This window comes from Triticum aestivum, chromosome 7A (assembly GCF_018294505.1).
Source record: "Triticum aestivum cultivar Chinese Spring chromosome 7A, IWGSC CS RefSeq v2.1, whole genome shotgun sequence".
Taxonomy (NCBI): Eukaryota; Viridiplantae; Streptophyta; class Magnoliopsida; order Poales; family Poaceae; genus Triticum; species Triticum aestivum.
In genome coordinates, this window is record NC_057812.1 from 648,268,632 (window position 1) to 648,283,894 (window position 15,263).

General features: G+C 41.3%; 2 protein-coding genes across 4 annotated transcripts; one reads left to right on the forward strand and one right to left on the reverse strand.

Annotated features, from left to right (window-relative positions):
- Positions 1-751: 751 nt before the first annotated feature.
- On the reverse strand, positions 752-4,388 carry LOC123148950 (beta-glucosidase 25). 3 transcript variants are annotated; one of them, XM_044568475.1, is made up of 13 exons: positions 4,142-4,387; positions 3,982-4,048; positions 3,844-3,902; positions 3,077-3,152; positions 2,924-2,995; positions 2,731-2,818; positions 2,350-2,605; positions 2,159-2,274; positions 1,834-2,057; positions 1,719-1,750; positions 1,517-1,619; positions 1,316-1,424; positions 752-1,197 (listed from the first exon to the last, which is right to left on the reverse strand). In XM_044568475.1, the coding sequence occupies exons 1-13, from the start codon at positions 4,256-4,258 to the stop codon at positions 1,002-1,004; spliced, it is 1,515 nt and encodes a 504-aa protein (XP_044424410.1). In that variant the 5' UTR covers positions 4,259-4,387; the 3' UTR covers positions 752-1,001. The 3 variants fall into 3 exon arrangements, with proteins under 3 accessions (XP_044424410.1, XP_044424409.1, XP_044424411.1); XM_044568474.1 differs by having other exon boundaries at positions 1,517-1,750; positions 4,142-4,388; XM_044568476.1 differs by having other exon boundaries at positions 1,517-1,750; positions 3,066-3,152; positions 4,142-4,223.
- Positions 4,389-5,834: 1,446 nt separating this feature from the next.
- LOC123148951 (50S ribosomal protein L24, chloroplastic) lies at positions 5,835-8,030 on the forward strand. Its single transcript, XM_044568477.1, has 4 exons — positions 5,835-6,076; positions 7,196-7,234; positions 7,315-7,542; positions 7,680-8,030. Exons 1-4 carry the CDS (start codon positions 5,960-5,962, stop codon positions 7,869-7,871), a joined length of 576 nt encoding a protein of 191 aa, XP_044424412.1. The 5' UTR covers positions 5,835-5,959; the 3' UTR covers positions 7,872-8,030.
- The last annotated feature ends 7,233 nt before the right edge of the window (positions 8,031-15,263 follow it).

Sequence of the window (15,263 nt, forward strand, 5' to 3'; positions counted from 1 at the left end):
TGGAAGTCCAAGATTCCACTAAAAGTGAAATTTTTCATGTTGTATCTTCGTAGGGGGGTTGTGTTAACCAAAGACAATCTCGCACGACGCAACTGGCAAGGGAGTAAGAAGTGTTGTTTTTGTACTCATGACGAGACAATCCACCTCCTTTTCCAATGCAAGGTTGCACATTCTACGTGGTCAGTCATTCAAATAGCGTCAAATCTGTATCCGCCCATAACTGTTGCCAATATTTTTAGACATTGGTTGGACGGTATTTCAAATAGGTTCAAAACTCTAATAAAGGTGGGAGCGTATGCCTTAATTTGGTCGCTTTGGCTATGTAGAAATGATTTTGTTTTTAATGGAAGAAATGCTTCTCCTCTACAGGTTATTTTCCGGTGTACGCAATTGCTACGTATGTGGTCTATGTTACAACGACCGGAGGACCAACCGCTGTTCAAGGCGGTGTGTATGTGATTGGAGCAGGTGGCTATGGAGGTTTTTTCCCAACATGGGTGGCGACATAACCTTCGGATCGATCCACCACCTCCATCAACATAGGCATAGTGTCGGTCTATAGGGCTCTACTGTTGCCCATTTATCGGTTTTTTTCATCAATTTTTGTCAGACCCTCATATTGGGCCGTGTGCATCCTAATTATGCAGAGGCCGGGTGTTGCTCATAATGCTTTGTATCCGCTTGATGCTACATTTGAGATAATAAAATCGCCTTTTATCGAAAAAATGTGTAATATGCACAGTTGAAACGGTTACTGAAGAATCACTGTTTAGTGTTATCCGCATACACTAATAAAAATGATGGGATGTACAGTTCTCTTGTTGATCTCTGTAACAACACTATACAAGCACAACCGCGACACGTCGAGGGCATTGCTGACGGTCGAGTAGGGAATTCTCCAGTTACAATTTTGCCTCCTAATAAGGTATGTACGGATGTGTGTATATGGTAACTATGCACAATTGGAACGGTGACTGAAGAACCACTGTACTGTTTGTTATCTACATGACGGCAGCGGTCTTCCGGTTCCGGGCCAGAAGCTGGGTGAACCACTCGACGGACGCCTTGGGTATCCTCGTCAGGTTGTTGTTGTAGTCGATGTAGTAGAGGCCGAAGCGCACCGTGTACCCCGAGTTCCACTCCCAGTTGTCCAGCAGCGACCACACGAAGTACCCCTGGATGTTGCACCCTTCCTTCCTGCAGCCATTCATTCAGGTTGCATATCCAGCACTTGAGTACCGTAGCTCAACAGGTGATGATCATCAGCGATGTTGGTGGTTCAGTTCTCACTCGGCACAGAGAGTTGAAATCTTACTTTATAGCATCTAGGAGGTTGGACATGTAGTCGTTGTGGTACTGTATCCTCTTATCGTCCTGCAGGACATTTTCCAACCTTGAAAACCGGCTGTTTGCGTCGTCCATGCCTGCCATAAGCAGCTTGTTAATCATCACTGACTGTTTATCCAAGGAGAAAAATCTTTATCGTCTGCCAACAGTACAATCCGCAGCTACCTACCATTCTCAGTGATGAACACGGGTGGATTCCCATACTTCTCTTTAACATGTTTCATCAGGCTGAACATGCCCCAGGGAACTATGTGCAGCCAATTCGACGCTGCCTGAAAGTCCACACATAAACATGTATTGCCAATCAAACATGTGATTGCATATAAGATGACCAACGAAAGTTTAGAGAAAATATGAAGCTGCAAGTATACCGTTTCTCCTATTTTCTTTCCATGCCTGTAAGCTGCATAGCGCATGCGGTGAGGAAGTTAGTAAGACTGAAAATGCATTAGGAGGTTTGTGATATCTTCATCTGTCAAGACTGACCAGTTGAGATGACAGCAGCATCGGTTGAAGCATCGTTCATCACAAGTTTCCTTACCCGCATCCTGTCGTTCCTAGCATATAATGTCGTGTAGTGGTTTATGCCTACAAAATCTAGTGACCCAGATACTAACTGTGATTCCTGACTTGAAAATTGAGGTAGCCTGTCGCCTACAAGTTTCTGCATAGAAGCGGGGTAGCGGCCAAACATTAACGGATCCAAGAACCTGTAATCAGGTTCACAAATTCTCAAGTTAATACAGGAACAAAGCTATCTACAGAAATTAACTTGATGTCCGCACATCAAAGTTGGTACTTATTGTCTCACCATCCAAGCTCAAAGTCCATAGCTCGTGCTGCTGCTTCTCTGTCTTCATCGACATCCGACAATGGTTCATACCACTTGGAGTCAAGTGCGATCCCTATGAGGCCTCCTTGCTTTTTCTGCAATTAGCACATAACAGCGTTCATTTCTTTTCTTAAGAAACACTACTTAAGGATGTGCTTGCAATGGATTACCTTGAAATGTTGCTTGTAAGCATGAAAAACACCAGCATGAGCTAAGAGTATGTTGTGAGCCACAATATAGGGTTCAGTTGATGATGTACCCTCCTTACAGAACAAATGAGATATAATGGAACACCTCCCAGGTGCTTGGATGCCGAAATCATAGCCGTCAATTGCAAAGTTATGGGGCTCATTAATGGTGATCCAGTGCTTCACTCTATCTCCGAACTCCTTGAAGCAAGTAGAGGCATAGCGAACAAAATCCTCCCTGTGTAATTTATCTGTCAGGATCAACCAAACCAGTTTTTTCATGTGAAAATAAAGAACTTTTATGTGACATAGATTGTGCAAGAAAGCTTCATCTGAAGAAGGTCATGCAACAGTGTTACATACACGATTTGCGAGTTTAACCAGCCACCATATTTATCCTCCAGTGCTTGTGGAAGGTCCCAATGGAATAGTGTTACATATGGTTGTATACCTGATGCACAGATACAGAAAAACTAAAAATGGATATATAATCATAAAAATGGAAGTAGGCAGCTGCTTGCATTGTGCAGACACTGAAATGTGGAAAACAGATCACCTTTTTCTAATAGAACATCTATGAGGTTGTTATAGTAACTCAACCCTTCTTCATTAGGCTTGCCTGTTCCATCTGGAAAGACAATCATCTATACAGTTAGGGGGAAGAGTGAAGAACATAAATATAATTGAACAGAATTTACCTGAGACATACTTGGGAAGATGCGTGCCCATGAGATAGAGAACCGGTATGCATCCACGCCAATATCCTTCATTAAGTCAACATCTTCCTGCCAGTCAGTGCTAGGCTTGTCAGCTATAGATAATTTATTGGTGTAGCTGATCTTCTCATTTTATCATAAACCTAGTCTAAGAATACTAGTAATTGGACAGATATAAGAAATACGAGGCTCTATTTCAAAAAACCTTCTTGCAGAACCAAAATGACATCTCAGATTCAGAATAACCTTAGAAATAGTCTTTCTGCTGCCTTTAATTTTTGAAACACCATGCTAGTAGAAAAGTGGATTTGTAGTTTGATATATTAAGTTAGTGTTTCAACTGTCAAAACAGAAAGGACAAGATGAAACTAGCAACAAAATGCTAATTAGTTAATACATTGATGCTTAGAGATATCAAGTATCTTTTGAAAATGCACAAGCCGTTCCATCTTTTTCTAAATTACTAGAAGCAGATAAAATGTGAGGCAGGCAAATTTTATCAGGTGTCAGGACTCAAGAGTGCAGGCATGCAGGCATCAGGGGACATTCTTACATGTTGATAAAATAATCTCTAATAAGTTTACCATCAATAACGCATCACTGGATCAACAGGAAATTATCTAACAAAATTGGATTAACAGGATGCTACGAACCCAACATCAATGATTAAGGAAGAGTTCAAATTCCAGCTACATATATAGCATAATAAATGAATGAACTAAATCATGTAAACGAAAAAGAGATTGATTGGTTATCTTACCTTGTAGCGATGGTAGTGATCAACGGCAACGTCTGCATTGCTGAAATCTATCACCCTCCCTGCAGAAGAAAAACACGACATTCAGTTATAATCTTCAGAGCAGAGTAGTTTTTGCAACAAATCACATCATTACTGTACCAGGTCGACTTGCGAGAGTATCCCATATCGTAGGTCCACGCTGACCTTCATTGACAGCACCCTCGTACTGGTAAAATATTGACCAGAAACAACTATCAGACAAGTAACTAAAGACAGAACGGCTGAAATCAGAGAGATGGGTGTTTTCGCAATACTTGACCTGGTAAGCCGAGGAAGCAGTCCCAAAGGTAAAACCAGGGGGGAAGTCGGCTCTCCGTATGGCCTCGGCACAGGCGGCAAAGCTGACAAGGATATGAACCAGCGTCAAGACACCCATGGCTTTTCCTTCAGTTTGAAGCTCTAACTACTCATGTCTTTATTCCATGGATGAGTACCAGACATGATGCTAAGATATATATATAAACCTCGGCGAGTTGGTGAGCGTGGGAGGCAACTGGGGGATGAGCTTCACTTGTCTCTGAAGCCCATCAACGTGCGTCTCTGCTAAGTAACCCCAAGGAGGCCAAATAGGCTGAACTATCTCTGTCAGCTGGACCTTTGATCAGCAAGAGAAGTGAACTCCTTGACACGTCCTGTTGTGAAGTGGCATGAGTGAAGCAAAGGAAACCCTTGCTTGTGCGTAAGAATCTCAAACTCCAGGATTCATGGACCATGACTGCACAGATAAGCCGGAGCGTATTGGGATTTCAGAATCTACTCCGGTCTGAGAATTGTGCCAAGTTCTTACATAACTACCAGCATGGAGATGGAGGGAAGGCCCCATTATTAGCAAGATGGTGCCTTTTTCTTACTAAAGTGCCAACCTGATCCCCGCAAGATATTAAGAGTAATTTATCATTGACATGGTGCTAAGTGATGACCACGGCAATTGTCCAATAAAATAGACAACCTATTGTTATCCATTTCGTTTGGCAACGCCGCATGCTGACAAAACAATCTGCCTACATGTTGATCACAACATGTCCCATCCATACTCAGCAACTGTTTCAAGGCCCAACGAATTATAAAGAAGAGAGGCAAGAATCCTAATAAAGATCAGGGGCTCAACAGCCCCCCTGCAGTCGCACTCACGCTTATCCCATGGGAGACATAATGTCTTGCTTGCACGGCAGGAACAATCCGGGCAACGATTTAACAACTATCCATGGTAGTTACAGGAAAGGGACGGGGTCGATCCGGCGATGGTGATCCGGTGGAGCGAGCGGCCGCGCTCGCTGGACTGACTAACTGCCTGGGAATGTAGTGCAGATCAGCACATGTAGCATGTATATCCTATGGTTCGTGGCAAAATAATGCAGAGAAACGCGGCCGTTGGGGCGGCATGGATAGGCTTCGGAATCTTTGGTGGAGGGCTCGAAGCTGCCGCGGTGACGCCATGATTGGGATTTAGGAGAGTGGAATATCGGAGATGGCACGTCACCCTCCCCCCTCTCCGTGCGTTGGGGCCCTGAGATCGCAAAAGGGGCGAGAAGCTGATCCATCCACGTCGCCGCCCACCGCCACCGCCCAAGCGGAAAAATCACCGTGGATGAAGAGGGGAGCTTTTTGCCGGCAATCCGTAGAAAAATGGAGGGGGGGAAAGAGAGGGGGAGGGGGTCGGCTTTGCTGCTTGCCTCGGCGGCAACCGTTGCTTGGCTTGCGCGCGTCGGCGGCGGGGCCTCCGGGAGTCCGGGGGACGCAAGCGGCTGTCCCGGGTGCCGCGTGGCCTCGTGGCGTGGTTCCGCTCCGAGGAGGAGCGGCGCCCGCGTCCCTCTCGTGACGCCGACGGCTGGCCGACGCGTGACGCCACGAGGAAGACGACGGGCGGCCGGCGGGCCGGGCTGGATACCCGGCGCCCATTCGGCCCATAAGATCCGGCCGAAGGCCCGGCCCGTTAGCATCGAAGCCCATCTATAAACCACTAGCAAGAGGCGCTTCCTTCCGTTATCCTGTCCGGGAGCACAGAGCCGCTTCGTTATCCGCTGGCCGCTGCTGCTGCTTCTCTGCGAGCGAGTGAGTGAGGAAGGGAACGGCGACGATGGCCGGCATGGCGGCGCTGCAGGGCGCCATGGGGGCGCTCTCCGTCTCGGCCGCGAGCACCAGCGCCTTCTGGGGTAACCCGCTCGCCGCCACCTTCTCCGCCGCGCCGTCTGGGGTAATCACTAACCCGTGCCGCCTCCCCCCCTTTCTTCCTTAAATCCCCTCTTGCCTGCCATGCGTCTCGGCTTGCAAGTCTAGAGCTTGGTGGAAATGGTAATGCATGACGGCGACGGTGAATGCCGGTTCTGCCTTGCTCGCTGTTGTGCTGGAGGTTTCTGCTGCCTTTGTCCCAAATTTATTTGTGAGGATGGATTGAGTGGGAGTGGAGAATGTTCGAATTCCTAGATTTTGAGTGTGAGTGTCGATTGGGCAAATTGTTTTAGAGTAGGGTCACCGCCACAGAATAGTTATGTTTATGCTGCAAATTTTGGTTGTGCCAAATGTGCCGTGGGCGGTGTAAACGGTGTACCTCCAGTTTGTTGCAATCTAGTGGCAGTAACATTTTTAGATTAAATCGGTGATAAAATTTCCATGCTTATTTCCGCTGATCTATTCTCTTGTCACAACTAATGAGACCATGGACAAGTTTATTTTGTTCTATTCTGCTGGCACATATCAAGTATGACTGTCAGAAACAAATGTTGTATTCATTCTGTCAGTAAAAGATGATGGAAACTAACGGGCAGCTCGATTCTCTCGTAAGATAGGCTATGACAAATGATTGTCATGCTCGTAGTGTATCAGAAGCATATCACTGAATACAGTTTTTTAACCCAAAATGGCACTTGATTATACTGAACACATGCTTTCATTTCTATGTCCTCATCAGTGTCTTGCCTCTTGAACATAGCCTATTTTACCCTCTTCATATAATAATTTCACTATTGCTAATTCCTGACTGATAGGAAAAGGAGGCTAGAAATCATACTGAATGTAGTTGTCCCAAAATGGTGCACGGAAAACAGCTGAGACAAGATAATAGCTGTTAATTAAGTTATACAGACAGATCTTTGGTACTTATGTGAGACACATTTTTGTGAAAAGGAGAGGAAAAACTCATGCAAAGAAGTATAGCACGACCCTACAGTTTCTTACCTGGTCTGTGGTGGCCGTCTGTGTGATTTTGCAACATAACATAAACGATAAATCTGTCCTTTTGTATTTTCTTAGAAGCGAATCAATATGTTCTTTTCATGTGAAACTTTAACAAGCTGTGCATAAATTTGATACACAGGTCAGATTCATGGCCAAGACAAGCCCAATTGAAATGAGGGTGAGTGCCAATCTGGGTTTATCATCTCATACTTTCTCAGCTAGCTGCTGCTAAATGTCAGTAATCCTTCTCCACTACAGCTTAAGCGGTGGGAACGGAAGAAGTGTAAGCCAAACAGTCTTCCTATGCTGCACAAGATGCATGTTAGGGTCGGCGACACAGTGCAGGTCATCGCAGGCCGTGAGAAAGGTAAAGTTGGAGAAGTTGTACGGCTTTACAAGCACAACAGCACTGTGATAGTGAAGGATCTGAACTTGAAGTCAAAGCACAAGAAAGGCACAGAGGATGAACCGGGTGAAATTGTCATGGTCAGTAGTATTTTTCTGAAAACTTCGTCTCTCCATTCCTCTTGCCTTGTATGCTCGCATATTTACCTGGCAAGAACATAGATTCAGTGTCGTAATTATTATCTTCTGACGAGACTTTGGGGAATTATTTTTGTCAGATTGAAGGCCCCATTCATAGCTCGAACATGATGCTCTACTCAAAGGAGAAGAACGTGACGAGTAGGGTTGGGCACAAAATCCTCGAGGATGGCACCAAGGTCCGCTACCTGAAGAAGACCGGTGAAGTGATCGACAGCGTTGATAACTGGGTGAAGGTGTTCAAGGAAGGAGATTCTGAGTCATCATCGTAGTATGGAAACGCTGCACATGCTCTCAACCTTGGCTGCGCTTATTGCTGCCCAAACGCTTACTCGGCTGGTGCTGCTGCTTGTAAGATCAGTTTTCTTCTAGCTTCAGAGCCTCTTTTGTAAATTACTACTACTACTACAAAGTTGTCACCATTTTTGCAATGCTTGGTCCAGCGAGAAGGCCTTTTTTTTTTTACATTTCTGTCATTTTGATGAATAGTAATGATTGCCCCTTTTACATGTGGAAATGCAGCACCATTGCTCTGTTTTGGCAAGTCTAGCAGAAATACTACATGTGTATATCCGGCATATGAATGTGAGAAGAAACCTGACACATGCATCGGAACTAGAGATCCGTAACCGGCCATGCCCTGCAAGTTCTTGAACTGTTTTGCATGGGCGTTGTACCTAGCAATTGTCCATTTGTCCTGTAACATGGAGTGTGCCAGTTCATGGGCAGCAGGGTTGAATTTCTAATGCATGCGCATGTGTTTCATTATATTATAGGGCACGTTCAGATTTAGCACAGTTCCAAAGGGAGACAGTTGAGATAACTTCCACTAAGCACGCTTTGATGGCTTTCATTTTAAAGTAGTTTTTCTTTTCTTTTGGTAACTGTTATTTGGCTGATTATTTGAGATTTCGGTATTCTCATCTACCTAGCTAAAGGCAACTCCAACGCGGATCTCCAAAACAGACCTGGACGTATCCGCGGACAGAGGCCACCAAGTGCAGACTGCTCATAGTGTTTTCTTTCTATACCCGAAGTACTCAATCAAAGAGAAATATCACAATTCTTAAGCTTTAGAAAGATAAATATTCCAATGCAACAATAATTTAAATAAAAATATTACAATAAAAAAAGTTTTGAAATAAAATAGTTCAAGTTTGAATTAAATTCTCTATATGAAACGCCCAAAAATGCTCACCCAAATTGTTCTGGAGCTGCTCATGAGTTTCTCGATTGCGGATCCTGCATTTGGAGAAAACCCTCAAATGTCGTCAGATTCTGCTACGAAAGCTGGATAGGATCACCCATGTTTTGAAAATTAAAACCATGGAGAACTCCATCACCCTCATCCTCCACAATTATGGTGTGTGTGATCCATTGGTGGACCCAGTAATAAAATGAAGGGTGTGCACACTCTAATTTATTTTCTACCTAATCCAAATGTCATACAAAATATGGTAAAAGAATAACATGAATAGCTCAATTCTAATCTCACAACAATTTATTCAGAAAATATATATCAAAGGTGCTCAATTACAATACAAACTAGATCATCAATGGCGCGCGTTGCTGCACCCGTACATTTTTAAATTAAAATGGTTGGCATTTATAAAAATAAATAGGGATGCAAAACATCTTTTAATAACATGCTATCCCCCGATAGAATGAGGAAAAAACTTGAGGATTAAATTGGTTCCTTTCATCAACAATGAAACATCAAGGTGATATAAACAGCATGATGTAATAATTGGTACACTTCAGGAGCAATGCAAGTCACCGTTGGCCAGAATTTTTGATAACATAAAAGGTGTCGTTGGACACAAATTTTATCCAGTACATGAATTTGTGCATAAAACTGGACAATATCGAACGCCTGAAATCTAATCTATAAGATAATTATCCTATAAGAAAATTATTCTATAACAATATAATCTTTTTATATATGCATGAAATTGGACAATGTTGACAGCCTGAGATCTAGCTTTTGTACAGAACAAGTAACTCACATAAAAACCTTGAACCTTTTTGGGGTCTGAAATTATGGATATATACTGCTAATCTATACAATTCAAATGTTCTGCAATTAAACAACTTTGTTTATATATATTTGAAGATGGTAACATGATTTGTTGGCATCTGAGCGAGAGAACAATCTTTGATGCAGAGATAAGCTTGTAGAGATAAAGTTACCCATAGGGCAACACCACACAAGCTGATATTCGAGGAGATTGTACTACTACATGCAAAAAATGCATAACTTGATAGTAGCATCTCGAAACTTAACATGACAATCCCAATATACAATAGCATTGATCAAATCGCCACATAGGATCGCAGTAGCAAATGCCATTTTTCTGATATGATGAAGAAGCAATTATAATCAACCCATACAAGCAGAGAGGAAGAAGCTAGATTACAGTAGTGCAGAGTCACATTTTTGAGAGGTCACCCGACTGCGGACTTCAGTAATATATATAGCAGTACTTATCTTAAGGGCTGCTACACATGATTGGCTAGCTCCAAAATTAACCGGTCATCTTGGTGGTTTGGGTATACCAATTGGATCCTCTGACGTGCAATGAGCTCCTGCAGCTGGACATCGTTCCTTGCGCAAACATAGGATAGGAGTCGGCTCAAAAGCATGATACATCAGTAGACCAATCATTTTCACTCCACTCTTTCCACTTCATGGAGATTGTCACATACATGGTTGAAATCAAGAAGGGAGTGGTGACTTAGAGTAGTCAGTTCCACCCGGAGCAATTACTCCAGAATACCAACATATGAAACCACCTCGCAAGATAATTAACATGAGGCATAACAGTGCACAGATAATAACTTGTGCATTTGACATTAGAGTTCCATAGAATGTGCTGTTAGGAAGAATACCATGTGGTAGAAGCAGCAAACAAAGCAGTACCGAGCTTGAATTCATCCTCCAATAGCACATGCATTCATTGGAATTATGTTTGCATAACTAACGTTCATAGCAGTCATGAAAACACACTGTGTATATATCAAAATTGTTGTAGAAGCAGAGTCAAAATTACAAGTTTGAATGCATCTGCTTTATCTACAATAGGGAAGCAGAAAAGAATATTATACCACAACAAACAATTTAACCATTAGCGTCATGTGCAATTACAAACATGGTGCCATTCATGAATAATATACTCTCAGGGAAGAAACAATTGAAGGTGAAAGCAGTGCCTCATGTTGCAATTTACGTAGAAGAATGAGAAATCCAGTGAATCCCGTGGAACACAATGAAACCTGCATTCATTTGAGAGCACAAAGAAGAACATCACTTGAGAAAAAACATGCAGAATTTGAGGGAGAGTGGAGGTACGAACGAGGGAACACTTGTGGAAGGCCAGAGGCGGGGAGTCAAATTATCGATCTGAGTGTCAGGCATGCCTGCCCATGAAGGATTCGTATGAGGAGTAGCTGGACAACGGAGATTATGTAGATGTGATAAATCGATATTGTTTTATCAAGCTTGGTGCATGTGTAAGAAAGTAAGGAGTCCCGCTTCGGTACAACCCCCTCACTAAATGTATAAAGGGTAATTGGGACCTTTCACATATCATACCCACTGAGCGTATACGCATACGGGTATGACCACTTCCTTTTTTGCTTCTTATGTGATATATATAACGATGAAAAGCAATGCATTATTTTTATTTTATTTTCCTGTTTGCTAGTTTTTCTTCCTGTTTTTAAGTTTTCTGTTTTTTCTTTTTTTTCATTAATTCGCAGACTTTTTTTTTCCAATTTCATGAACTTTTTAAAATTCATGATTTTTTATTTCAAATCTACAACTATTTTATGAAATTCATGAATTTCTTAGCTGTGACCTTTTTTGTGAAATCATGAACTTTTAGCTCATGATTTTTTTCAAATTCGCGTACTTTTAGCTCGTAAACTTTTTTCAAATTCACGATTTTTTTCAATTTTCGTGAACTTCTTATCATATTGCTGAATTGTTTTCTAATTTTGTGAACTATTTTGAAATTTCATGAACTTTTTCTTTCAAATTATTGAAATTTTTTCAGATCCGTGAACTTTTTTCCAAATTCGTGAATTTTTTAGGCTCGAACTTTTTGCAAATGCATGAAATTTTTTTCTTGTGAACTTTTTTGATACTTTCTGAACTTTTTTCATATTTTTCGAACTTTTTCCAATTTTCATGAACTGTTTACCCAAATATGTGAACTTTTTTTACACCGATGAACTTTTTTGACATTTCTTAGTTGTTTAGTTGTGAACTTTTTTTCGACATCTTTGAAATGGCCCCAATTGTTTTGACATTCTTCAAATGATCCCATTTTTTCATTGTCATGTATGACTAATTGAAGGCATGATGCCAAGTGTTTTTGTGTTTTCAACAATTTTTGCATTTTATATAGTTTTCTTGTTCAAAAAACGATGATAAATGGCCGGACGTGAATGCAATGTGCATATGGTGTTGAAATTCATTCAAACCAGGCATGAATTCCTATCATGTGCATGCCCACCTTATGCAAAAGGTTGGGATCATTTCATGCATGTCTAAAAATAGACAATGTCAACGAAGGGTGTTCACATAGGGTAGAAGGGTCTATCTCAGAGCATTCTTTTGACATCCGATAAATGGCCCAAATTTTTTCCCGTGACCTTGTATGAGCAACTCAAGTCACCATGACAGGTTGTTTTGGTTTTTAACAAATTTTGCCTTTTCTGGATTTTTCTCGGTAAAAAGGACGATACATGGTTGGATGTGTCGGAACTTGCATATGATACCGGAAAAGCATTCAAACCTGACGTGGATGCGTACCACGGGCATGCCCACCTTCTTGCAAAAGTTGGCGTCATTTTTAAGAACTCCAAAAATAGACCATGTTCAACAGAGGGTGTTTCGGTAGGCAAGTAGGCTCTGTTTGAGAGCACATTGTTTTTCTAGGTCCTTGAAATGCCCCCAATTTTTTCCATGGCCTTTTATGAACAATTTTAAGGCACCACGCATTTTTTCGGGTTTTTGACAAATTTTGCATTTTTTGGAGTCTTCTCGATGAAAAAAGGCCAATAAATGGCTGGACGTGACACTATGTGCATACAATGTCGGAATTCGTTCAAACTAGGCATGGGTGCCTACCATGGGCATGCCCACCTGGTGACAAAAGTTGAGGTCATTTCATGCATGTACAAAAATGGATAGTGTTCAATGGAGGGTTTTCGGGTAGGGCGGAAGGGTCCGTCTGAAATCATGTTTTTAACATTTATCAAATGAACCCATTTTTTCATATCCTTGTATAACCAATTCAAGACACCTTGCCAAGTTGTTTTGGTTTTCGGTAAATTTTTCATTTTCTGGAGTTTTCTCGATAAAAAGGTCGAAAAATGGTCGAATATGTCGAAAAGTGAATACAGTATCAGAAATCATTCAAATCTGACATGGATGCCTACTATGGACATGCCCACCTTCTTGAAAAAGTTGAGGTCATTTGAAAAATGTCCAAAAATAGACAATGTTCAATGGAGGGTGTTCGGGTAGGCCAGTATGTTTCGTTTGAGAGCACATTGTTTCTCTACATCTTTGAATTGGCCCCAATTGCTTCCATGACCTTTATGACCAATTGAAGACACCATGCCAATTTATTATCGTTTTTGACAAATTTTGCATTTTCTGAAGTTTTCTCGGTCAAAAAAGGCCGATAAATGGCGGGACGTGACACAACATGCATACGGTGTCAGAATTCGTTCAAACCTAGCATGGATGTCTACTATGGGCATGCCCACTCAGTCACAATTTGGGTAATTTCATGCATGTCCAAAAATGGACCATGTTCAACGAAGGGTGTTTGGGTAGGGTAGAACGGTCTGTCTCAAAGCATGTTTTTTTGCATCCGTCACATGGCCCTATTTTTTCATGGCCTTGTATCACTCAAGGCACCATACCAAGTTGTTTTAATTTTCAGAAAAAATGCATTTTCTGGAGTTTTCTTAGTAAAAAAACCTTATAAATGACACAACGTGTGATAACTTGCCTATGATGTCGGAAATTGTTCAAGCCTGACATGGATGTTGTCAAACCTATCGACATGCCCACCTGTTGCAAAAGTTGGGGTAACTGGAAGGGTGTCCAAAAATAGAACATGTTCAATGAAGGGTGTTCGGGTAGGCCAGTAGGCTTCGTGTGAGAGCTTGTTGTTTCTCTACATCCTTGAAATGGGTCCAACGTTTTTCCATGGCGTTTTGTGACCAATTAAAGGCACCATGCCAAGCTGGTTCGTTTTTTGATGAATTTAAATTTTGTGGAGTTTTCTCGCTAAAAAAGGCTGATAAATAGCCGGATGTCTCGCAACTTCTAAACGGTGTCGGAAGTCGTTTAAACCTGGCATGGATGCCTCATATGTCTGTGCTAGATTGCTGCAAGAAGTTGGGTTATTTATCCATAGTCTAAAAAACCACCGGCTGAGAGGAGTGAGCATGTAGTTTTTTCTAATATGAATTCTTCTGTTATTTTCCGTCATTATCAATCAACATGAACATTTTATCATGTCATAAATACTTCTTGAATACTTTTTGAAAAAAATTTAAACAAATTTCCAACAATTCTTAACAATTTTGAAATTTAAAATTGTGTATAAATTTTTACAGACTTGAATACTTCTTCACAAATTGTTAACAAATTTTCAACAATTGATGAAAATTCTGAACACAAATTGAAAACCGTTTACTATTTTCAAATTTATCATCTTTTTCTAGAACATATACATTACTTAAATTGTCAACAAAAAAAATCGAAAACAGAATATTTTTGGAAATTCTAGACAATATTAAGAAAAAAAGAGTATTTTTTTCCTATTCCAAATAGTATTTCAACTTTTTAAACAGAGTTTAAAAATAATAATAATGTTCAACAACAACAACAAAGCCATTAGTCCCAAATAAATTGGGGTAGGCTAGAAGATCTCGCAACCAACTCATGGTTATGACACATAGATAGCAAACTTCCACGCACCCTCTCTATATGGAAAGAATTCCTTATATAACACTACTTTAAAATCATCTTCCCTATTTAACACTGATAAAATATTTCTTCCCTATCTAACCCGGATTCTAAACTTTGTTCCCAATATAACACTTCCATCCGTTTTGTGAGCTAACAGTGTTAACTTGCACATAAAATGACAATATTACCCCTGTAACTAATATATGATATTTTTTACTCCTCTTTCCCATGCCTCTGTGTGTTTTTTTCTTTGAAGTGGTTTTGTACGCAGCTATGTCAAAATACTTATACTTGGCGTTGTAGAAAAAGAAGAAAAAAACAATAACAACGGCAAGCACACACACGTGTACTGGCACATTAGTTAGTGACTCATTCATGCATGTGGGTACCCATCCATGGATGCATTGTGAGCAAGTACACGGTGATGACATGATCATGGCCATCCGATACTTATCGTTTGTACATACCTGAATATCTGCGGGGGCCGAAGACACACGTATACATACTCGAATATCCACGCGCGTACATGCAAGCACACATACATACCTGAATACTCATACACCTGTGTATTATGGTTAAAGAATTTTTTTATTTCCAGGCGTGTTGACTAGGAACCGATCAACTTGGTCGTGGGGGCAAGAAAAGGCATCAACGATTCAGAATATCCGGA

Coding starts and splice junctions, on each gene's coding strand:
- LOC123148950 (XM_044568474.1), bottom strand. CDS start 4,258: ATGGGTGTCTTGACGCTGGTTCATATCCTTGTCAGCTTTGCCGCCTGT. Junction 4,049..4,141: donor CTGCTTCCTCGGCTTACCAG/GTCAAGTATTGC, acceptor ATATTTTACCAG/TACGAGGGTGCTGTCAATGA. Junction 1,751..1,833: donor TGCTGCTGTCATCTCAACTG/GTCAGTCTTGAC, acceptor TGCGCTATGCAG/CTTACAGGCATGGAAAGAAA.
- LOC123148951 (XM_044568477.1), top strand. CDS start 5,960: ATGGCCGGCATGGCGGCGCTGCAGGGCGCCATGGGGGCGCTCTCCGTC. Junction 6,077..7,195: donor TCTCCGCCGCGCCGTCTGGG/GTAATCACTAAC, acceptor TTTGATACACAG/GTCAGATTCATGGCCAAGAC. Junction 7,235..7,314: donor CAAGCCCAATTGAAATGAGG/GTGAGTGCCAAT, acceptor TCTCCACTACAG/CTTAAGCGGTGGGAACGGAA.